The sequence below is a fragment of the Garra rufa genome, chromosome 19 (assembly GCF_049309525.1).
Source record: "Garra rufa chromosome 19, GarRuf1.0, whole genome shotgun sequence".
Lineage (NCBI taxonomy): Eukaryota > Metazoa > Chordata > Actinopteri > Cypriniformes > Cyprinidae > Garra > Garra rufa.
Window position 1 is genome coordinate 39,672,656 of NC_133379.1, and position 25,608 is coordinate 39,698,263.

General features: G+C 34.3%; 2 protein-coding genes and 1 long non-coding RNA gene across 3 annotated transcripts; all 3 read left to right on the forward strand.

Annotated features, from left to right (window-relative positions):
* Nucleotides 1–257: 257 nt before the first annotated feature.
* LOC141292330 (uncharacterized) lies at nt 258–2,539 on the forward strand. The gene has a single exon (XM_073824334.1). It carries the CDS (start codon nt 762–764, stop codon nt 1,608–1,610), a length of 849 nt encoding a protein of 282 aa, XP_073680435.1. The 5' UTR covers nt 258–761; the 3' UTR covers nt 1,611–2,539.
* A 5,741-nt stretch (nt 2,540–8,280) lies between these two features.
* Nucleotides 8,281–25,608, forward strand: LOC141292327 (uncharacterized). Its single transcript, XM_073824330.1, has 5 exons — nt 8,281–8,338; nt 8,474–9,369; nt 17,590–17,751; nt 24,745–24,903; nt 25,054–25,608. Exons 1-5 carry the CDS (start codon nt 8,281–8,283, stop codon nt 25,399–25,401), a joined length of 1,623 nt encoding a protein of 540 aa, XP_073680431.1. The 3' UTR covers nt 25,402–25,608.
* Nucleotides 11,879–15,422, forward strand: LOC141292331 (uncharacterized). The gene is made up of 2 exons (XR_012340493.1): nt 11,879–12,036; nt 13,574–15,422. It is a non-coding gene; the product is annotated as an uncharacterized lncRNA (long non-coding RNA).

Sequence of the window (25,608 nt, forward strand, 5' to 3'; positions counted from 1 at the left end):
AATGTAAACACGCAATTAAGAGATTATAACTTAAAATTGTGACATCATCTTACAATTATGAGGGGGAAAAGTCAAGACAATTAGATAAAAAGTCCTTTATTACCTTTCACTACCTTTTTATGCAAGCTTAGTTTTGATTTAAATAATGCGTTGATATTTTATTGTGTTTTGCTTTGTTCATTAATCAAGTTATTTGCTCACTCTTTTAGAAAGTGGCTTGCATCACTCTTTCAAATTTTTTTTGTGCATGACTTTTTGTTTTGCAAAAGCATTGTGTGTAAGGTGCAATAATGCAAAATAATGCAGTTATGTAAATTTAAATTTAAATACTATTTTGTATTTAAATACATTTGATCTTAGTATTTTATTTAAAAAAAACAAGCTACAATAATACGTTTTGCCAATCAACCTCTTTATTAGATCTATATATATATACAGAGTATTCAAAATAGTATTTCAAATATTAGATTAAAAGTTTAAATGCATTAAAATTCAAAATACATTATATATATTTTTTATTAAGTATTTTGCCCATCTCTGCCTACTGGTAAAGAAGAAGAACTGTTTCCAAACTAGCAAGGAATCAACTTAATTGTTCAGTAAAAGCAATTGAATTTCAATGAAAGTGACCGAAAACCTACAGAACAAACCGGTTGGTGTCTATGCATTCAAAATGAATTTAGAATAATGTTACTTACCAATTTTATTACACGTTTGTCCATTTTGCATTGAATTATGTCAGTGTGTTTATTTTAGAAGCCATGGAACTGATTGAAGCGGAGGAGAAATGCCAGAAGAAACCGAAACCGAAATCGAAATCTTTAAGCCCCTCACAAAAAAGATCTCAAAGAGCGAAAAACACTCGCACATGCCCTCACTGTGGAAAAAGTTTTATGCGTAACGAACACCTCAAAATGCACCTGCTCATTCACACCGGAGAGAAGCCCTTCACGTGCCTCCAGTGCGGACGAAGCTTCAGATGTAAAGGAGACCTGACCAAACACACAAGGATCCACACCGGAGAGCGTCCGTATGCGTGTCCTCAGTGTGGAAAAACCTTCCCGAGCTCATATGCACTCAAGAGTCATCAGCTCCTCCACTCCGGAGTGAGATCTTTTAGCTGTGATCAATGTGAGAAAACATTCATCCTGGCCACGTACCTACAGAGACACTTGAAAATCCATAAGGATAGAAAACCCCGCTTGTGTTCCTTCTGCGGAAAGAGGTTTTTTAATTTAAAGGAGCACCAGAAGATGCACGCCGCTGTCAGAGCTCATCTGTGCTTTGAGTGTGAGAAGAGTTTCACCTCCCCCAAATCATTAAAACAGCATCAAATGATTCATACTGGAGAGAAACCTTATAAATGCACACAATGCGAAAAGAGATTCACTCAGGCGGGAACCCTGAAAGATCACCAGAGAGTTCATACTGGAGAAAAGCCGTATCAGTGCTCTTCATGCGGGAGGAACTTCAGCAGATCGAGTAATTTACAGACTCACATGAGGAAGCATTGCCAGAGTTCATCTTCACGTCGTAAACAGTTTGATATTCCGATTCGGTCAAAGATGGAACGACGTGTTAGTTCAAAAAAAAAAAGAGGAAGTGTTTAGATGCTTTAGAAAGTTGTGTAACACATTTGATTTCAGTGCGTAAGCTTTCTGCCATGCAATATGTTCCAATAATCATCTATTACCAATTTATGTCATTTAGAAACTACTGATATCTAGTGTTATATATGCATTAAATGAGTTTTAATATTGTGTATTTAAGCAATCTGGGGTTTTTTTTGGTTTTTTTGCAGCAGATGATTTCTTCCACAACATCTGGCTATAAAAACATATCAGTAAATTTCCATTTAAAAAAAAATGACTCACTCGTTTCTGCTTCATATTGAAATATCAGTTTCTCTAAATCTGCAGTGCAATCTACAGATGATCTGAAACCACTGTAGAACAATGAACAGTACATTTACTACACTATTTCTTATTAACGTTAAAGATTAATAAACAGTCATTCATAGTTTGTTCGTGTTGGTTCACAGTGCATTAACTAACACATTAGTAAATTAATGCAGAGATTTACATTAACTAAGATTAATAAATGATGTGTAAGTTTTGTTCACTCTTAGTTCATGGTAACTAATGTAGTTAACTAATATTCACTAATGAAGCCTGCTGTTAAGTGTTAACAATATTTCTACTACGAACATAATAGTTCAAACTGTTCAGGTGAATGAACTTTTTTTTTTTTCTTTTACCGAACTTTGTTAGTTTAAAAAATGAAAAAGGTTTCTAGACGTTTTTAGATGCTTTGGAAAGTTACATGTTTGTAACACATTTTATTTCAGTGCGTAAGCTTTCTGCCATGCAATATGTTCCTATAATCATCTTTTACCAATTTATGTCATTTAGAAACTACTGATATCTAGTATTATATATGCATCAAATGAGTTTTAGTATTGTGTATTTTAGCAATCTGTTTTTTTAGCAGCAGGTGATTTCTTCCACAACATCTGGCTATAAAAACATAAATAATGTGATTGTATGCCATCATATCAGTAAATTATTCAGTTTATAAAAAAAATGACTCGCTTGTTTCTGCTTCATATTGAAAATTTCAGTTTAATTTCAGTTTATCTAAATCTACAGTGCATGCATAATTATTAGGCTTTTTTTCCAAGCATGTTTTGCCAATTCCAAATCACATAAATCTTAAGAACTACTATAAATTTTGTTTTTCATCATTGTAAAATGATTTATAATTGTCCATGATGCCTGGAATTGAAAAAAAAAAAACCTTAAATAATTATTATGCACATTTTCTTTTACAAATACAATGAGCCAAAAAAGAGATTTAACTCATACTGAAAAGTCCAAAATTAATGAATGCTCTTGAGAAGGACGCCATACAAATGCAATAGTAGAATTTGCAAATTTAAGGCATTGCCATTAGACAGCGAAATGCTGATTGGGTCAGAAAAGATTTTTGCTAACTGCAAAAGAAGCTAAGAATTAAGGTGAAGAATTAGGTGTGAACCCATCAGGAACCATTTAGTCTTCAGCACCATCTTTGTCCAGAACTGCAACCTACCTGGAGTCTCCAGAAGTGCAATGTGTCAGGTTCTCAGAGACTCAGGTTAGATAAAGAATCTTAAAATATGACCCTCATTTAATAAGAATATCATGCTGAATATGCTTTATAGACAGATCAGTTGAGAAGGACTTTCAAAAAAAATTTTTCCAGAATCTGGCAGTAAGTTTTGGGAGTTCATTTTTAGTCCATCTCTGCAAGACAGACTTTCCAGGATAGGAGATAGACTAAAAATGTACTCCCAAAACTTACTGCCAGATTCTGGAAGATAAATTCTTGAAAGAGTGGTAAAGGATGCTGGTCATTCAAGGGTCATTCTCAACTTATTTGTCTATAAAACCTATAAGCATCTTCATGTATTTCACAACACGGATGTTATTCTTATTAAGCAGGAATATATTTTTTAGCATTTTTTTACCCAAGCAAAGTCTCTGAGAACCTGACACATTGCACTTCTGGAGACTTAAGTTTGGTTGCAGTTCTGGAAAACGGTGACAATGGACACTAAAAGGTTCCTAATGATGGTTTCACACCTAATTCTTCACCTTAATCCCTAATTGTTTTGTGGCTTTTCTTCTCCACCTGTTTTTTTTTTCTGACCATGCTGACCCAACGAGCATTTCGCTGTCCAATGGTCATGCCTTAACTTTGCAAATTCTAGTATTCTAGCATGTGCATTTAATAATTTTAGACTTTTCATTCTATTTTAAATCTCTTTTTTTTAGCTTATTTTATTTGTAAAAGAAAACGTGCCTAATAAGTATGCACACCTGAATAATAATACAACTTAGTTTTTCACTTCCAGCCTTCATGGACAATTATATATAATTTATAAATAAATACAAAATTAATAGTAGTCATTTAGATTGATGTGGTTTGGAATTGGTCAAATGTTCTTGGAAAAAAACAACAACTGAGTATTAGTGTGTCTAATAATTATGCATTCACTAATGGGAGGAGCTTGAACAATTAGCTCCGCCTCTATAGACCTAATGGGCGGAGTTATGTTTAGCCATAGGCTGCAGTGAGCAGCCTCTCTTTTTAAATCCGTTTTGGTTCCAGACTGCTGTAAATCTGCTGTTTATCAGACTGTGAGTACATTTATTTCATCATATATCGGGAGAAATGTATATCTGACAAGATGTATGTATATATGCGTTGAGCTCGAACAGTGTACGATTCCCAGTAGAATGAGTCCTTAGAGTCGATTCATTTTAGTGAATCAAAAACAATTACTGAAATAATCTGACTCTTATTTTAAATCCTAATCAATGACTTTCCTCGTGTCCCACTAAAAGTTAACCAACTTTTCGACTAGTTGTTTACCAGACAATGTATAAAGATGGATTTGTTTCTAAATTACTGTTTGAGCCAAAAACGTAATTAAGAGCTTTGTTTATCATTGGAAATTGAGGCAAGTTTGAGAAGGAATGCTTTTATCTTGGGAGTGAAACTAAATGAATGACAATAATTAGTGTATCTGCATCCATATGCCGAATAAATTCATTTTGTTATATTTGTATTTAAACATGGTGATCAGTATCTTCAGCTGGAGTTTGTTTTTAAGTCTTAATTTAACATTCGGATAATTTCAATTTAACATTCGGATAATTTCATGTAGTATAGAAACATTAGCAATAGCCAAAAATACATTGTTTGGGTCAAAAAGATTGATTTTATGCCAGAAATCATTAGGTTATTAAGTAGATCAAGATCCATGAAGATATTTTGTCAATTTCTTACCGTAAATATATCAAAACCTAATTTTTGATTAGTAATATGCATTGCTAAGAACTTAGTTTTAACATCTTTACAGGTGATTTTCTCAATATTTTGATTTTTTTGCACTCTAGTTGTATCTCAGCCAAATATGGTCCTATCCTAACACACCATACATCAATAGAAAGCTTATTTATTTAGACAGATATATAAATCTCAATACTTATGACACGTATGAATGGTTTTGTGGTCCAAGGACACATTTAGGGTGCAGAGCTCAGAGATGCACATGTGCTGGAATTTTCTGGTTACAGAATCTTATTTCAAAATCTGAAAATTAGTTAAAAAAAAAAAAAAAAAATTTTTTGTTGATCAGGATCAATGACCCAAGGGTCACATCTGGGCAGGAAATGGTAAATTATTCTCATCAGTGACCAGACTCTGAGGGGGAAACGCGTCATTGAGCCATAGAAACAGAATTATAAAAAAAAAAAAAAGTGACCGCTGAAAGGGGGAAAAAAAACACAGAATCACAAGATAAATCATAAGTGGTTTATAGATGTTGTGAGTGAAATTTTAGTCAAATGTGGTGAGAGGGGGAAAGAAGTAAGCAAGGACAGAAGTTTGGCAAGGTAGTGTGCTTTGCTTTTTCTTTTTAGTTGTCACCATATTAGTGAGTTTTATTGTTTTGTTGCATGGCATATGTTTTAGTGAGGGTTCATTAACTTTGGTTTTAAGTGGAGATCAGACAAACCTTACAATTTGTGTTTGCATCTCATGAGAGAGTTGAGTGTGGTTTTTATAACCACACTCCAGGCATAAGGGATACTTTTTGGAAATTAGGATTTATATATCATCTGAAAGCTGAATTGAAAGGCTAAATAAGCATCCGTTGATGTATGGTTTGTTAGGATAGGACAAAATTTTAATTGAGATGCAACTATTTGAAAAACTGGAATCTGAGGATGCACAAATAAATTTAAATAGTGAGAAAATTGCATTTAAAGTTGACTTAATTAAGTTCTTAGCAATGCATGTTACTAATCAAAGATTCATTTTTGAAATATACAGTAGGATATGTACAAAATATCTTCATGGAACATGATCTTTAATAATATCCTAATGATTTTTTGGCATAAAAGAAAAATAATTTTTAGCCACAGATGTGTTTTTAGTTATTGTTACAAATATATGTAACGTAAGACTGCTTGATAATTTCTGCTCAGAACTTTCTATCTCATTCTCCATCATACTTTAAGCAGATTTCTGTGGTCTCAATGCTCAGAATAATTTGCACAAGGAACGTTAAATTTTTGTTTAACATGGTTTATGATATTACGCTGAATGTAATGTTTATCAGCTGTGCATAGATTCATTTTATTTATTGGGATGTATTTGTATCAGACTTTATGTTAGTGTATTGAGCTGAACCATTGTCCAATTCCTAAAAATGAATCTTAAAAGTCAGAAACAAATCAAAACCATCAGCCATAGTGATTACAGAATCAAATTTGCTCTAATTGCCTTTTTAGAAATAAAAAGGATCAAAAAGTGTGTTTAGTTTAATGACATAAAATGGTTTAACATTGCTCAGCACTACAATTTTCAATTTATGTTAAAAACATAATGAAAGAAGATGAAATTGGTTATGACGGCTTAATGAAATGCATGCGTCCTGTTAACAGTGAAATATTAAAGTGTTAAAAAAAATATTAGGCTAAATAACATTCAAGATCATCTATGTTTTTACTTTATATGTGACCCTGGATTACCCTGGACCCTGGTCATAAGGGTCAATTTTATCCATCATCTGAAGTCAAAATTGTGAGATATAAACTCCCAGTTGCAAATTATAAAGTCAGAATGGCTTGATATAAAGTTGCAATTCTGACTTTTTTCCCTCAGAATTGCATGATTATTAAAATGTATTAAAAGTTCATAGTTCACAATTGCATGTTATAAAGTCAAAATTCTGAGAAATAAATTTGCAATTCTGAGACTCAATCATCTATTGAATGAATAAGCTTTCCATTGATGTATGGTTTGTTAGAATAGGAAAATATTTGGTCGAGATAACTATTTGAAAATCTAGAATCTGAGGGTGCAAAAAAAAAAAAAAAAATATTGAGAAAATTGCCTTTAAAGTTGTCAGAATGTAGTTTTTAGCAATGCATATTACTAATCAAAAATATGTTTTGACATATTTATGTTAGGAAATTTACAAAATATCTTTATGGAACATTATTTTAATATCCTAGTGATTTGGTATAAAAGAAAATAATAATAATAATAATGAGGCCTTTTTAATTTAATCTACGTGAATTTTTTGTCTATAGTAGTTCATGAAATGACTCTAAATGTAATGTTTATCATCTGTGCATACATTCATTTTATTTATTTGGATGTATTTATATCTGTTTCTGTTTCAACCATTGTCCAATTCCCAGAAATGACTCTTGAAAGTCAAAAACAAATCAAAACCAATCAGCCATAGTGGTTACAGAAACAAATTTGCTCTAATTGCCTTTTTAGAACTGAAAAGGATAAAAAAAATGTGTGTTTAGTTTCATGACATAATGCTCACATAAAATGGTTTAAAATGTATTAAAAGTTCATAGTTTACAATTGCATGTTATAAAGTCAAAATTCTGAGAAATAAATTTGCAATTCTGAGACTCTATCATCTATTGAATGAATAAGGGTTCCATTGATGTATGGTTTGTTAGAAAAGAAAAATATTTGGTTGAGATAAAACTATTTGAAAATCTGAGGGTGCAAAAAAAAACTAAATATTGAGAAAATTGCCTTTAAAGTTTTCAGAATGTAGTTTTTAGCAATGCATATTACTAATCAAAAAATATGTTTTGACATATTTACATTAGGAAATTTACAAAACATCTTCATGGAACATGATCTTAATATCCTTTTGGTATAAAAGAAAAAATAATAATAAAAATTAGGCCTTTTATAATTTCAGCTATGTGATTTTTTTTTTTTTTGTCTATAGTGGTTCATGAAATGACTCTAAATGTAATGTTTATCATCTGTGCATACATTAATTTTATTTATTTGGATGTATTTATATGCTTCTGTTTCAACCATTGCCCAATTCCCAAAATGACTCTTAAAAGTCAGAAACAAATCAAAACCAATCAGCCATATTACAGAATCGAATTTGCTCTAATTGTCTCTCATTTTTACACATTCACATGTCTAATTACTGCAATCAACTCAGTTATGGATTAATTTAAATGACCGTGTTGTCAAAACAATTAAAGCTCATTAATTGAGAGTGATTGTAAGTGTTTGAGCATCTGCTAAATGAGCTCCATTGACACCTTCAGTGAAGCCACTCCCACAGCCGTTCATGAGAGTTTAAATGCTGGGGAATATTTCTATCTTCCCACAGCTGAAGAAGAAGCAAGCAGGAGGAATTACTCCAGGAGAAACAACTGACATACTATTGGAAAGATGGAGTTTGAGGAAGAACCCTGCAGAATGACAGATGAAGATACAGAGGAACAAACAGGTTGGTGTTTCCCTTCATTCTCTTATATGACTGATGAGGAACATTGAGATGAAGCTGACATTAATGCATCTAAAAAACTAGATTCTAGATAAACTTTATTTAATGTGTTTTCAATTTAATTTCATATTCACGCAGATGAAGATGTAAACACATTCGTTTCACAGACTAAAAAGGATGTCAGGGGAAAAAAAGCTAGAAAAACTGGAGTCAAAGGACCTTTCACCTGCTCTGATTGTGGAAAGAGTTACTCGCGTAAACCAGATCTTAACAGACACATGAGATTTCACACTGGAGAAGGACTGTTCACATGCACTCAGTGTGGAAAAGATTTCACAGAAAAAGGAAAGCTGGATGTACACATGAGAGTTCACACCGGAGAAAGACCGTTCACATGCACTCAGTGTGGACAGAGCTACATACATAAACCAGACCTTAACAGACACATGAAAATTCACACCGGAGAGAAGCCGTGTACATGCACGCAGTGTGGAAAGAGTTTCGTCGACTCCCGAGGCTTAAAATCGCACATGCAAAGTCACGCTGGAGAAAAACCGTTCACATGCACTCAGTGTGGAAAGAGTTTTTCAAGCAAAAGCTTTCTCAAAAATCATCTGCTCGCTCACACCGGAGTGAAATCATTCAGCTGTGATCAGTGTGATAAGAAGTTTGTTTTGGCAGCATATTTAACAAGACACCTTAAAGTTCACACTGGGGTGAGGCCTCACGTTTGTTCTTTTTGTGACAGGAGTCATATAAGTCTGCAAAAGTTAAAAGAGCATGAGCGCACTCATACTGGTGTCAGACCTTATGCGTGTCTTGATTGTGGAAAGAGCTACATTAGAGCAGATGGTTTAAAAACACACCAGAGGATTCACACTGGAGAGAAACCATACATGTGCTTACAGTGTGGAAAGCGTTTCACTCACTTCTCATCCCAGCAAAGTCATGAGCGAGTTCATACTGGAGAAAAGCCGTACCAGTGCTCTTCATGTGGGAAGAGTTTCGCTTACTCGCATAGCCTGCGTGCTCATATTAGAAAAAAGCGTTGCCCAAAGCTGCCTAAGTGAGAAATGTTTCACCTTTTATTAATCAGTCAGGTTTGGCTTAGTGGTTTATTAATGATGTCTTTTAGTGTGTATACACCTTCTTAAATGTATTGAGATTGCATGTATTGAAATAAAAAGGATCAAAAATTGTGCGACTCGTTTGATGACATATAGCTCACATAAAATGGTTTTAAATTGTATTTAATTACTCAGCATTGCAATTTTCAATTTATGTTTAAAACATTAAAATAAGATGAAATTGGTTATGAAGGCGAGATGAGTCTAATTCAGCAGTTATACTAGTCTATCTGCTATCCAGTGGTAAAAAAAAAATATTAGGCTAAATGACATTCAATATCATCTATGCTTTAACTTTATATGTGACCCTGGACTACAAAACCAGTCATAAGGGTCAATTGTATACATCAGCTGAAGTCAAAAGTGAGAGATATAAACTCACAATTGCAAAGTCAGAATTGCTTGACAATGACATAAAGTGCAGGTACTCCTAAAATACACTTGGTGTTTAATATGATTTGTGTAAGAAATGATACAAAAATGTTTTAATGCATTTTCTGTTATTTTATTTTTCTTTATTTCGAAATATTATGCAACAATTATGTGGTTTGCTTATATCCAATGAGAAAATGTGTTTAATACAGGTGTACAATTGCAAGCCAGTGACTGTTGTTGATTTAGGTTGCATCACAACGTGAATCACTTTATTAGGAAGGAGAAGAAAATGTAGATTGAGGTTGGACAATGGACCCGCACCAGCAGATGACATGGTTCCCCAAACCATCACTGACTGTGGAAACTTCACACTGGACTTTAAGCAGCTTGACTTTTGTGCCTCTCCGGTCTTCCTCCAGACTCTTGGACCTTGATTTCCAAATGAAATGCAAAATTTGCTTTCATCTGACAACAGCTTGATGTATGGAATTCTCCAGCTGTAGCCGCTGTCATGCACACGTCTGAATGTGGTGGTTCTTGATGCACTGACAGCAGCCTCAGTCCACTCCTTATGAAGCTCCCCCAGATTTCTGAACCGCCCTTCATTGGCGATCCTCTCAAGGCTACGGTCATCCCTATCACTTGTGCACCTTTTCCGGCCACATTTTTCCCTTCCTCTTAACACTCTGTTAATATACGTTGATACTGTGCTCTGTGAGCATCCAGCTTCTTTTGCAATTGCCCTTTTGAGACTTTTCCTCCTTATGGTGGGTGTCAATGATGGTCTTCTGCACAACCGTCAAGTCAGCAGTCTTCCCCATGATTCCGAAGCCTACTGAGCCAGACAAATTATTGAAATACATTTTTGGCACATACAGTGCCTTGCAAAAGTATTCATACCCCTTCATTTTATTTACGTTTTGTTGCAGCATTATGTTAAACTGCCTTAAATAAGTTTTTCCCCACATCAATTTACACTCCATACAACATAATAAGGACGAAGCAAACACAAGATTTGCAAATTTGACAAATGTATTAAAAATAAAACACTGAAATAAGTACATTGCATAAGTATTCGTACCCTTAACTCAGTACATAGTTGAAGCACCTTTACAGCCTCAAGTCTTTTTGGGTCTGATGTGAAAAGCTTTGCACATCTGCATTTGGCAATTATCTGCCATTCTTTGCCTCACCTTTTCACCTCTCAAGCTCTGTCAGCTTGGATGGGGGCTGGCAGACATTTTCTAGAGTCCTAGTTGTTCCAGTCGTCTTCCATTATGGATAATGGAGGCTACATGCTTCTGTGGACCTTTAATGCAGCAGATTTTTTTCTGAACTCTTCCCTAGATCATTGCCTTAACGCAAGTCTGTCACTGAGCTCTACAGGCAGTTATCTTGACCTCAGGACTTGGTTTTTGCTTTGATATGCATTTTCTGAGAGGTGTGTGCCTTTCTAAATCATACTCATTCAAATGCATTTGCCACAGTTTAACTCCACTCGAAGTGTAACATCTAGAAGCAATATGAATGCTCCTGAGCTAAATTTCGAGTGTCCCAGAAATGAATACTTATGCAACGTGATCTTTTCAGTTTTTTATTTCTAATAAATTTGCAAAGTTGTTGCAAACCTGTTTTGTCATTATTGTGTATGAGATGTAGATTGAGGCTGTAAAGGTGCTTCAACTATGTACCGAGTTAAGGGTATGCATACTTATTCAATGTACATATTTCAGTGTTTTATTTTTAATAAATTTGTACAATTTGCAAATCTGGTTTTTGCTTTGACATTATTATGGAGTATGGAGTGTAAATTGATGTGAGGGGAAAAAAAGTAATTTAAAGCAGTTTAACATAATGCTGCAACAAAACTAAATGTGAAAAAAAAGAAGGGGTATGAATACTTTTGCAAGGCACTGTACCTGTAGATAAGAATTTAGTTTTAATTTGACCTGTGGAGGGCAGTAAAACGCCCAATAGCGTCTATACTGCCTGAAAGATAAGAAGAAGAAACTTGTTTGTTCTGTTTTTTACAGTGAATGGTTCGTGGTGTGAGGATTATTGTGTCTCATTGACACTTAGATGACTCTTATGAAACGGAATTTAGTCAGCTGCCAAAACATCTCAGCTGCGTTTACATTTTGCAGTCAAATGCGTCCTGTATTCGGATGTTTTAAATTTTAAGGGACACAGACCTGTCTGGTAAGATTAGCCTGAATGTTTGTGTATAGTTTTTGCATGGACATGTCAATTAGACCATGTAGTTACAAAAAGAAGAAACGGTTTATGTTAATAGGTTACCATTTTACTTAGAACTACATTGACTAAGACTATGTCAGATATTGGTTAGCTTATTTTTCATTTCTGGTTTTGTTTTATTGGGTGTCATTTATGGTGGAGATTGTTAACCAGTCGCTTGCATTAAGTGCTGTTGCTAAAAACAATGTAGACGTGTGTTTGTATTTCATATATGTGACCCTGCACCACAAAACCAGTCAAACCAGGGTTATTGTTTTGAAATTCTGAAAGCTGATAGTTGAATAAATAAGCTTTCCATTGATGTATGGTTTGTTAGGATAGGACCATTTTGAAAATTTGAAAATCTAAAATCTGAGGGTGCAAAAAAATCTAAATATTGAGAAAATTGTTTTAAAGTTGTCCAAATGAAGTTCTTCGCACTGCATATTACTAATCAGAAATTAGATTTGGTATATTTACGGTAGAAATTTTACTAAATATCTTCATGGAACATGATCTTTATGTAATATCCCAATGATTACAATGTATTGTTGGCTATTTCTACAAATATACCCCTGCTACTCAAGACTCTTTTTGTGGTCCAGGGTCACATATTTTAGAGCCTATTTTGATTGACTTTATTAAGAACATTTTGATGGGTTTTCAAGGTGCCGTTCAACAGTTTATGTTCAGTACTTTCAATAATTATTGTATACCATTCAAAAATTTACAGATAATGTACTCATCCCCTGGCCTTGTCATCCAAGATGTTCATGTCTTTCTTTCTTCAGTCGTGAGGAAATTATTTTTTTTTGAGGAAAACATTTCAGGATCTCTCTCCATATAATGGACTTCTATGGTGCCCCTGAGTTTGAACTTCCAAAATACAGCTTCAAAGAGCTCTAAATGATCCCAGCCGAGGAAAGAAGGATCTTATCTAGCAAAAAAAAAAAAAAAAAATGTTTTTTTTTTTTTTTTTTTTTTACAATTTATATACTTTTTAACCTCAAATTTCTTGTCTAGCTCTGTGTGTACTCTGTGTAGAGATTAAAAAGTATATAAATTGTAAATGTTTTTAGAAAATAACAGACTTAATCCTCGGCTGGGATCGTTTAGAGCCCTTTGAAGCTGCATTTAAACTGCATTTTGTAAGTTCAAACTCCATAGAAGTCCATTATATGGAGAAAAATTCTAAAATGTTTTCCTCAAAATACATAATTTCTTTACGACTGAAGAAAGAATGACATGAAAATCTTTGATGACAAGGGAGTAAGTACATTATCTGTACATTTTTATTCTGAAAGTGAACCACTCCTTTAAGTACGGTATACAATAATTATTGAAAGTACTGAACATAAACTGTTGAACAGCACCTTGAAAACCCATCAAAATGTTCTTAATAAAGTCAACCTCAATCAAAGTCTTTTTAAGGTCACTAAATGGGTCTTTAAAACAGATCTAGCAAAGATTACATGTAAAGAACTTTTTATAACTTTTGCAGATACCTTGCAGAAGCAGTTGGGAACCTGATTTTGATCCATATCCGTTACAATCAACACAAAGATTCAGCAATAATGCCACGAACAAATGAACTTCCAGAAGATGTAAGAGAAAAGGTAATTTTTTACCATACTTCCGGTAAGGGTTACAAAGCCATTTCTAAAATGATGGGACTGCATCGATCCACTGTCAGGGCTATCATTTCCAGATGGAAAACATATGGAACCGTGATGAACCTTCCTAGGAGTGGTCGACCCACAAAAATTTCACCACGGACACAACACAAAATGATCCAGGAAATCATAAAGAAACCCGAAATAACGTCCAAGGAACTGCAGGCCTCTCTTGCTGCAGCTAAAGTTAACATTCATGACTCTACAATCAGACGAAGACTGAGCCAAATTAGAAAAGGCGAGATGGTATCAAAACCAAAAACACTGCCAAAAAAGAACAAGCATGCTTGTGTCTTGTTTGAAGATGATTTACAGGAAGATAAAGACGTTTTTGAGGAAAACCTTTTAAAAACAGACGTGGCAGAAGTGGAAGTCTCGAACTGATAAGAGACCCACCGTGCCCAGTGGAAAACAAAGTATTTTCTATCTGTATTTACCTCTGGTTACATTTGGCTGTGTCAGGTGTGAGTATTACAGTACTTTAACTCACTCTATAAAGCCTGACTGAAAAAAAATATATATATACTCATGTGTATTACTGTTCCTACGCTCTTAAAAATCAAGGTGCTTCACGATGCCACAATAGAGCCTTTAACATCTGAAGAACCTTTCTGTTTCACAAAAGGTTCTTTGTGGCAAAAGAAGGTTCTTCAGGTTATAAAAAGGTAAGAAAGAGATGGTTCTTTAAAGAACCTTTGACTCAATGGTTCTTCTATGGCATTTGCTGTTAAGAACCTTTAAAAGAACCTTTATTTTTAAGTGTATGCAAAGTAAATAAGATAAAAACGTGCATGTCAAATAACTGTCATGTGATTTGTTTAAAATTCCACTACATTTGTGTTGTGCATTTATGACTTAAACTGGATTATTGTCAAGTTCTAGTGTCTAGCCCGACTATTAAATTGGTTAAAGGGATTGTTCAGAAAAAAATGAAAACTGTTATTGTTTACTCGCCCTCAAGTTGTTCCAAACCTGTATGAATCTTAAGAGAAAAAGAAAGGACCAAGGCAAGCAAGACAACAACACTAGATATTTATATATAATATTGGCCCATTCATCTTGGCAGAATTGTTGTAATTCAGCCACATTGGAGGGTTTTCGAGCATGAGCCGCCTTTTTAAGGTCATGCCACAGCTCAATAGGATTCAGGTCAGGACTTTGACTAGGCCACTCCAAAGTCTTCATTTTGTTTTTCTTCAGCCATTCAGAGGTGGATTTGCTGGTGTGTTTTGGATCATTGTCCTGCTGCAGAACCCAAGTTCGCTTCAGCTTGAGGTCACCAACAGATGGCGGGACATTGTCCTTCAGGATTTTTTGGTAGACAGCAGAATTCATGGTTCCATTTCTCACAGCAAGTCTTCCAGGTCCAGAAGCAGAAAAACAGCCCCAGACCATCACACTACCATCACCAGATTTTACTGTTGGTATGATGTTCTTTTTTCTGAAAGGCTGTTGTTACTTTTACGCCAGATGTGGGACACATAGCTTCCAAAAATTTTAACTTTTGTCTCATCAGTCCACAGTATTTTCCCAAAAGTCTAGGGGATCATCAAGATGTGTGATGAGCCTTTATGTTCTTTTTGCTCAGCAGCAGTTTTCGTGAACACTTTTGCACACAAGGCCATGTGGGTTTGGATTTTGTTTTAAAATTCATGATAAAAAACTTCAAAAACTGCATGTTGTGTTTACTTGTGTTATCTTTGATTAATATTTAAATCAGTTTGATGATCTGAAACATTAAAGTGTGATAAACATGCAAAAAAAAATCAGGAAGGGGGCCAACACTTTTTCACACCACTGTACATCTTTGTTACTTTTCTCTTTAACATTTGCACTTTGATAGTTCCTTGAGTCTGGCAAGTTAATTCTTTTACTAAGTTCCAGAATTCTTGTGATTAGCAAATTGGAATTGTTTAATCGATCTTTAGTAAAGGGATCGAGTAAAATTGGTACAGGAGAAATATCCCTTACATTTCATTTTGTAAATAAACAAAGAAAAGAAAAACCCTATCGGCCTAATTCAATTGTAATTGCCAGGAATCCAGGATTCTTGTTAGAGAAATAATTAACCTTTAGGGTTAAGAAAAGGGTTACACTCAGAATTGCATGTTTATTAAAATGTGAGTTCATAGTTTGCAATTGCAAGTTATAAAGTCAAAAGTCTGAGAGTAAAATTTGCAATTATAAGAAATAAAGCCAGAATTGCTAGATTGTTTTTCTCAGAATTGTATGCATCTATTGAATAAATAAGCTTTCCATTAATGTATGGTTTGTTAGGATTGGATGATATTTGGTTGAGATACAACTTTTTTGAAAATCTGCAATCTGAGGGTGCAAAAAAATCAAAATATTTAGAAAATTGCCTTTAAAGTTGTCTAAATTAAGTTCTTAGCCATGCATATTACTAATCAAACATTAAGTTTTGATAAATTTACAGTAGTAAATTTACAAAATATATTCATGGAACATGATCTTTGCTTAATACCCAAATGATTTTTGGCATAAAAGAAAAATGTATAATTTTTACACATACAACGTATTTTTGGCTATTGCTAAAATTATACACGTGCTACTTAAGACTGGTTTTGTGGTTATACTTTATACCTTTGACAAGCTATCTTGAAAAAAAAGTTTAGATCCTCAGAGTTTCTCAATAAAGTTGACTCTAGATGGCGCAATTTGTTTTCATTTCAACAATGCGATGTTGAGGAGTCCACTTAAGTTCATGAAACTAGTGTGTTGTGTTTATTAGACTGTTTATAATTAATAATATAGTTAATGTTTGTTAATTAGATCATGCATTAAATTCCATTTCGTTTGTTTCATTTGTTTTTCAATGTAAACACCTAGCAAGATGGGCGTGGGTTTTTTTTTTCACATTCCCCAGCTGTAAGTATTTTGAGCATCTGTTAAATGAGCTTAATTGACATCTTCAATGAAGCCGCTCTCACAGTCGTTAATGAGAGTTTAATCGATGGGGAATATTCCCATCTTCCCACAACAGAAGTAGGAATTGCTCCAGGAGAAACAATTGACACACAATTGGAAAGATGGAGTTTGAGAATGAACCCTGCATTATAAAAGATAAAGATACAGATGAACAAAAAGGTTGGTGTTTTCCTTCATTCTCTTTAATGCCTGATTAGAAACATTAAGATGGAACCTGACTAAATAGTAGACTTAGTAACCTAGATTTGTGTTAAATTAACTAAAATACATTTTCAAATTTTTATTTTTAGACTTAATGGAAGTGATTGAAGTCAAACGCCAATGGTATCAAAAAACAAATGAAGATGGAAATATCGTTTCACATACAGAAATAAGCTTAACATCAAAAAGTGGTCGAAAAACTGCTGAAAGAGGATCTTTTGGCTGCACCGAATGTGGAAGAAGTTTCAAAGTTAAATCAAAACTTGCAAGACACATGAGATTTCATGCTGGAGAAAAGCCGTTCACATGCACTCAGTGTGGAAAGAGTTTTGTTCTGAAAGCAGGCTTGACTAGACACTTGCAAGTTCACACTGGAGAAAAACCATTTGCATGCACTCAGTGTGGAAAGAGTTTCACATCCAAAGACACTCTGAAGATTCATCTGCGCTCTCACGCTGGAGTGCGATCCTTTAGTTGTGAGCAGTGTGGTAAAACATTTGTTTTTGAAACAAACTTAAGAGAACACCTTAAAATTCACGCAGGTGTAAAGCCATACGGTTGCAGTTTTTGTGGAAGGAGGTTTTCTCTACTGAAAAACATGCAGGATCACCAGAGTATTCATACTGGTGTCAAAAATTATATGTGCTTTGACTGTGGGAAGACCTTTACTACACCCGGCAACTTAAAAACGCACCAGAGGATTCACACTGGAGAGAAACCTTTCAAGTGCTCACATTGTGGAAAGAGTTTCTCTCATTCACCAACCTTGAAAGAACATGAGAGAATTCACACTGGAGAGAAGCCGTACCAGTGCTCTTCATGCGGGAAAAGTTTCGCCCGCTCCTCTAATCTACAGGTTCATAAGAAAAAGCGTTGTCTGAGTGAGCAAAAGCATTTGTGAAACCGTGGCAAAATCTCTGTTAATGTTCATGAGCTGTTCAGTCGTGTTAGAAACTCTTGCGCTGTGGTCTGTGGAGAAAAGCAGTCCAGTTTGGTTCTGGAGTAGTTTTTGGTAAATGGGTTTTATTAAGTGATGCCAGTTATTATTTATATAGCTAATACTGATTTCTATGAGGAAAAAAGAAGCATACTTAAGTGTCTTATTAATTTAATCAATGTACTTTTGTTTGCATTTGATTAAATGGTTTTGTTAAATAATGGTGGTGTATTTTTTTTTTTTTTTTTTTTTTTTTTTTTTACAAAACTGCACTAGATTTTCTCAATTTAAACAAATTAAAACTGAACTGAATGAAATATTCATAGCAATGCAGCAGGGAAATCCTGGTTTTATTAAGGCAGTTGCAACTTTTTAGCAAATCTTCCAGGTCCAGAAGCAGCAAAACAGCCCCAGACCATCATCACACTACCGCCACCAGATTTTACTGCTGGTATGATGTTCTTTTTCTGAAATGCTTTGTTATTTTACGCCAGATGTAATGGGACACACATCTTCCAAAATGTTCAACTTTTATCTCGTCAGTCCACAGTATTTTCCCAAAAGCAAACACTTTCTCACACAGAGCCATGTGAGTTTGGTTTTTTTCCCTTCATAAAAAAACAAATTCATTTAAAAACTGCATGTTGTGATTACTTGTGAAATCTTAAAGTGTGACAAACATTAAAAATGAAACATTAAAGTGTGACAAACATGCAAAAAAAATTAGTTAAAAAATCCAACACTTTTTCACACTACTGTATATGTGTGTGTGTGTGTGTGTGTGTGTGTGTGTGTGTGTATATATATATATATATATATATATATATATATATATATATAAACAATTATACTATCAAGAAGATGGAAATTGTTTTTACAGAGTGATTTAATCAAAGAGGGTAATTTGTTAAAATTAGTAGTTATGTTTGACTATTTGGACTTTTTGGCATGGCCATAGTTTTATTTTTTTAAACTAGTATTAAAATGAATGCATTGCTGTAAAATTAAGAGATGTGTTTGCTGTTTTGTAGAGGAGTTCATCTGTTTTCATTTATTACATACACTAGCACAAATGCATTGGAAGTATGTTGAATTTTTTTTGCATGTAAAGAAATCGACTGTATATTTTTGAAAAAATTAGAAATAAAAATGAACAATGTATGACTTAAAAGTTACTTGTTTACATGAAACCAAGAGGTTACCCTTGTGCAATTACATGCATCATGAAATAAATCTAAAACACTTGATGTTTTTCAGTTCAGATTTGTTTACCCTAGATGAAATTGATAATAAAAGCTAAATGAAAAGAACATGCATTGTCTGTAGCAAAGCAGCTAAAGAGATTTTTTTTTTGCCTTAATTCTCTATCTTTTGAAGCAGATTCTGTGTACTCAGAATAATTCTGTAGATGGGAGCATGTCTCAGTCATTTCAAGGTTTTATTATTGAAGAATCGGCTTAAAATTTGCTGCCAGTATCTGAAATATGAAATCTGGTGGTGTGATCAGCTGCACCCTTTTGTTTTGTGCAGTCGTTGATTTTAAATGCTATTTTTAAATGTTACATTTTTTATTTTTAAAATGCTTAAGTTTAAATGTGTGTAATATTGCAAACTATGCTGTATTCAGTGGTGTAAAGTATTTGAGTAAATGACCTTCGTTACTGTACTTAAGTATTTTTTTGGCTACTTTTTACTTGTACTGAGTATCAAAAATATAAGCAACTTTTACTCTCTACTCGACTACATTTTTTATGTAATATATGTACTCTTTACTCCACTACATTTGAACGTACACTTACCGTTACTCATTACATTGTGATTGTGCGCGACAAGTCGGCATCTTTTTCTGCTATGGGTAATTTCTTGAGCGGAAAAGGCGATATGGCCATCTGCAGGGTGCTGAAGGTACTGGATGCTATTTGCCTATGTGCTACTGTAAATCAGTCCCTCCAGAAAAACGCGGCATTTTTTTGTGATTGTTGCGGGCAAAAATCCTTGATTATGCGGCACGTTTTCTTAAAAAATGCGATTGAATATGCGGGATATTTATGCAATTTTATGCGATGAAATTGCGGGAACTTGCAAAAACTGCGGGAACTTGCAAAAACTGCGGTTTGGTGAAAAAGAGAGAAAAAAGTGATTCCCCCAACACACTTATTGCCAGATGTAGCACCGTAAGGGGTGAATTTCGTTATTCTGGACTCAATTATAATTATAACATCGACTACTCCACCCTGGGAATCTCTCCCAGGGAAATAATGGTCAAAGACACCCAGGTCTGTTCCCACAAGAATAGAGTAGAGACGTGAATATAGAAAAAAAGATACAATATTTTATTATTACTGGGATAAAAGCTAAACACACAGACACAATTTAGGACACAAGGGGTTAATATGGCTTCCAAATCAAAACAAAAAAATAAACAAATTAGACAAATCAAAAGTAACACATCAGATGGCAAGGAGAAATAACCAACCTACCCCAATTCCACTTCACTACGAACTTCAAACGTACACTAATGTACTCATTTCACCACAAACACACGTGTATTCAGATGACACGTGTAAAAATCAGAAGAACAAAATCACTCAGTGAACAAGGGTACCCATTAACATGGACCTAGAGTGGTCAGCACTCCTTAGCCCGTCCAACAAAATTAACAAAATCAACATCAAATTGACACAAATCAATAAACACACACACACACACACACACACACACACACACACACACACACACACACACACACACACACACACATACAAAAGAATACAATCAAATAGTCATAAGTCTAAATCAACTACAAAAAAAAGATCAACAAAAATAGAAGAGCAACAAAATAACAGATGCAATCACATTGCACCTGGTCCATCAACAATATACACACAACAAAATTTACTCCATAAGATCACGCAAACTCACAACCCTTAGTACCGATTTCTCACGCTCACACACTCCTACATATACACACTCGCACACGCTTCCAACAATAAACAAACAGACGACACCCAAACCACTCACATCAATTTATAATTTCATCCAAACAACAATCTAATGGTACCATACGAGCCCCACAAACACAGTCCTCCAGTTGAAACAGTGTGGGGATGGCCAAACGGCCACACGGATTAATATTCGGGTCTCACAATCTCCCGATGTCCAGTTCACTTGATGTGGACTGGTCAGGCAGGTGAAAATGAAGTGTGGCAAGACAGAACGTCGCGGAAACGCGCGACCACAATAGTACTCGAAAGAACGAAGACAAAGACCCAAACGGAAATGGGATTATGAAATCATGCAAGCCCGCATATTTTGCGCGCGGAAATCTGCAATTTATGCGGCGAAAGTGCGGCGTATTTGAAAAAATGCGCCCTCCGCATAAATATGCGGACTTTGGCTGATTATGCATGGAATCATGCGATCGCATAATCGCGTTTTTCTGGAGGGACTGGTAAATGAGACTACTCCACGTGAACGTGAACGGAATTTCTGTGCGGAATTCAAAATCCCCATGTGAGTAATGTTATAATGTACAGTAAAGATGCTATGCGTTTTCTTTTAAAGTTTCTTTCAGAGACTTTATGCCCTTTTCCATCAGCAAAAGTGAATATTTGTATGTCATCTAGGCATGGTGAATTGTCAGATGAAATAATGGATTTTTTTTTTTTACTATTCATTCAAAAATGTGAAACAGGAGGGATGGCACATCATTACAAATCAATGCAAATTGTTTTATCCTATATGAAACATTTATATCCCAAATAATTAGAATCTATATTTTGCTATAATCAGTTACTTTAAATAGTTTTAAACAAGATTTTAACATTAACCCTTAGTGTTCCAACGTTCCACCAGCGGGACGTTTTGCATTGAGTTAAGTTTGACAGGAACTCTAAGGGGTTAAACAACTTTAAACATTTATTTTGGAATAATAGGCTATGTGTTCTAGTATAGTGTATATAATTTGGGGCATTAGGCAATATTTTATATACTTTTATCAGTAATGTGTGAATTCTTTTTTCTTTTCTTTTTTTGGAAACTTTGTGGAATGCTAAGATAATATATTTTAAACTGAATAAGTGCATATTTAAATGCACTAAAAATGCTTTTAAATTCATTTTTCAATTTTTAAACAGTTTTTGAGTTTGACTGAGACTGACTTGTTCTGCCATTTTGAAACATTAAGGTGTTAAATTTCATTTCTATATTAGGATATAAATAAATTCTCACAAATAAACGGTTTCTTGTTATACATATTTCTTTGTGTTCTTTGAGCCTACGTTCAGTACGAGTAAAGTACTTAAGTTCTTTTAAAATCGGATACTCTAAGACTTTTACTCAAGTCTTATTGGAATTGGTGACTTGTAACTTGTAATGGAGTAATTTTTACAGTAAGGTATCTGTACTTTTACTCAAGTATGGTTTTCGGGTACTCTTTACACCTCTGTATTCACCCAAATAAATTCAATTTGTGGTATATTTTTGTTCATATGTGTTCTTGCTTAACAATAAATATTAATCTTTTGAATATTGCTGTTGCCTCTATAATTCTGTGTGATTTTTAATTTCCACCCAATTTTAAGCCAACAGTATCATCATTTTTAAACAACAGTTGACTGAAATAAAACAACCCAGCATGTTAGGTAAAAACATTTAACCTAACCAGCTGGGTTAAAATAACCCAGCATGTGTTCTGTCCAAATCACCCACGTTGGGGTTTTTAACCAAGCAACCATATATATTTTAAAATGTTTTTTATGTGACAAAAAAAAGAAGCATAGTCGCGTAAAATACGCGGATTTGGCAACTTAAAGAGGGGTTTGCAGTGAAAACCTGGCAATCTTGCCTGCATGCATCTTTCTGTGATCAGTTCAGCCCAGATTTGGCTCATCTCAGATGAACCTATTTTTTAATGGCAAACAAGCTGAAGACTCATTAAATGATAAACTGCTTCCTAACAACCTGTATATTTAGCTGTGAGGCCTCTCCTCCATTGACACCCATTTAAAAAACGGCTTCTGGTCTGCCTGCAGCCAAAGCGTTAGCATTAGCAGTTGCTTTTTATTAAGGTTGCAGGCTTGTCTTCCAGTATTTGGTACAGAGAGCCACACTTCATCACCGCGTTTCAGGACTTGTTCAGAGAAAGTTGGTTTGAAAGTGTGTTCAGCATCCCTCAAAAGGCATAAGGTGTGTATGTTTGTCTGCTGTTCGTTATAACAAGTATTTTGTGGAATTTGCTGAGTAGTGAAGTGAAGTAGTGTTTATGGATTAAAATACAGTAGAGCCCATTATAATCAGAGCCCTTGAGAAACAATGTTGCGACATGTTTTGATCTCGCCGCCGCGCGGTCACGTGGTTCATTAATTCTCAAAGTTCAAAACAACTTCGCGCTGTCGATATTTTTGAGTGGGTTTAATTGGATAGACTGTAGTTTCACTGTATTTGCAGCAATTTCGACTAATTATTAACACATAGTGTGCATTTATTGTGTATTGATAACTACTCTGACTACGCTTTACAGTATACTGCTTAAGTTTTTTAATATAATATGTGTGTTTATTGTATATATTTATTAGGTATATATAAATACACACACAAACAGTATATTATTTACATGTATTTATTTATATTCATATAATTTATTTTATATATTAATGTAATATATAAGCATATTTTTTAAAATAAATTTATGTGTGTATTTATATATATATATATATATATATATATATATATATATATATAATAACAAATATACACAGTACACACACTTTATGTTAACTAAAACTTATTTTGGATGGGAGTAATCGCGAACACTACTAGAATGAACTACTAGTTATTTAGTTCAGTTCTATTTACTTAATGTTTGAGGAATTGTTTTGTACTAAATATGAGCCACTATTTAAAATATCATTTTTCTAAAATTCTTAGCTTTTGTATTTTAATTAGTGTAGTGCATACATTTGAATGTGTATTTAAACATGATCAAACACTCTATTTATAGGTTTCGATTTAACAATCTTTTTTTTAGGTTAGGTTTTAGGTTTTCAGGGAGAGAAAGATTGCAGAAAGACTAAACATTTATGACAAAAAAAAATGTGACAACTAGCATCTGGTTATAGTCACTGTTAAGGTGTTTCTCACGTTATCTAACTTACGTTTAGCAGCTGCCTTAAAATTTTAAGTTAAATCAACTTGAGTCATTTCAACTCAGTTAAATCAACTCATTTTATTGTAATAAGTTAAAATGACTTGTAGTTTTAATGATGAAAACTTTTTACAGTGTAGTTTAACTGCACAGGTACAACGCGGGTATAAATTCATTGTAAATTGATTATTAAATTGTTTAATTAAGGTTTATACATAATTTCCTCGACAGAGTTCATGAACAATCTGGAGCTGCCTGTTTGCCAATGCAAGCATAGGCTACACAAACGCAGCAATCCTTCTGGTTTACTCACTCATTTTCATGCACTCCTTCAAGTGCACTGTATTAGTGGACTAATGTTGGGAATAGTGAATGAGGGTATAGTGGATGATTTCTGATACAGCCACGGTCTAATGCACATTTTTGTACTCATCTCTTGCGGTGAAGAACCCTGCAGAATGAAAGACGAAGATACCGAGGAACAAATAGGTGGGTGTTTACTAGTGGACAAACTAGATTTGTACCAAGGGTTAATGTATTTGTTTTATATTTCTAATCTGAAATTAGTGCTGATTTTAGATTCATTTGGACTGAAGGAAGACAAGCAGCATCAGTTTGAAAAACCTCATTTTAAAACTGAAGATGGAAATGCAGTCATTTCACAGACTGAACAAAATCCCACACAAAAGCAAGCTGGAAAACCTGGATCTTTCACCTGCACATGCACTCTGTGTGGGAGGAGTTTCAGCCGTACATCAAACCTTAAGAGACACATAAGATTTCACACTGGAGAGAGGCCTTATACATGCACTCAATGTGGAAAGAGTTTCACTGTCAAAGAAGAACTTACAAAGCACATCAGAATTCATACTGGAGAAAGACCGTTCCCATGCACTAAGTGTGGAAAAAGTTTTAAATCTAGAAGTGTCTTGAAAAAGCATCAGTTGTCTCACTCTGAAGTGAGATCATTTAGCTGTGATCAGTGTCATAAATCATTTGTTTTGGCCGTGTACTTAAAAGAGCATCTTAAAATTCATTCAGGGTTGAAGGGTCATGTTTGCGCTATTTGTGGAAAGAGTTTCACACAACCGTACAGTTTACAAGTTCATCAGATTATACATACTGGTGTGAGACCTTATGTCTGCTCTGACTGTGGAAAGACCTTTATTACATATAGTGACGTAAAAAAACACGAGAGGATTCACACTGGAGAGAAACCGTACCAGTGCTCACATTGTGACAAGAGTTTCACCGATTCATCAACCTTGAGAACCCATGAGAGAAGTCATACTGGAGAAAAGCCACACCAGTGCTCTTCATGCGGGAAGGGTTTCACCCGCTCATATACTCTAATAAAACATACGATAATGCATTGTCCACAGTTGTCTAAGCCACATTCAGATTCACCACTTTCAAGTAAATAATTCAATATTCAGATTCAAATTTTTTAAGGGGATTGTTTTACCTAAAAATGGCACCAGATATTTTTCTATTTATATTTCAAAATTCTGTGATTCTTCAAATAAACACACACTAAGAGAAGAGCAAATCGCTCAGGAAAAAGTGAATTCTGTGTTTTGGCAAAACCATAGTATAATTTTAAAACTAATATTTTAATAAGTGTGTTGCTG

What these genes read in the sequence shown, in the direction of transcription:
- LOC141292330 (XM_073824334.1), top strand. Translation starts at nt 762, where the DNA reads ATGGAACTGATTGAAGCGGAGGAGAAATGCCAGAAGAAACCGAAACCG.
- LOC141292327 (XM_073824330.1), top strand. Translation starts at nt 8,281, where the DNA reads ATGGAGTTTGAGGAAGAACCCTGCAGAATGACAGATGAAGATACAGAG. An exon ending in CGCATAGCCTGCGTGCTCAT is followed by an intron (nt 9,370 to 17,589) that starts ATTAGAAAAAAG and finishes TTAAAAACGCAC; the next exon opens with CAGAGGATTCACACTGGAGA. An exon ending in CCCGCTCCTCTAATCTACAG is followed by an intron (nt 17,752 to 24,744) that starts GTTCATAAGAAA and finishes TCAAACCTTAAG; the next exon opens with AGACACATAAGATTTCACAC.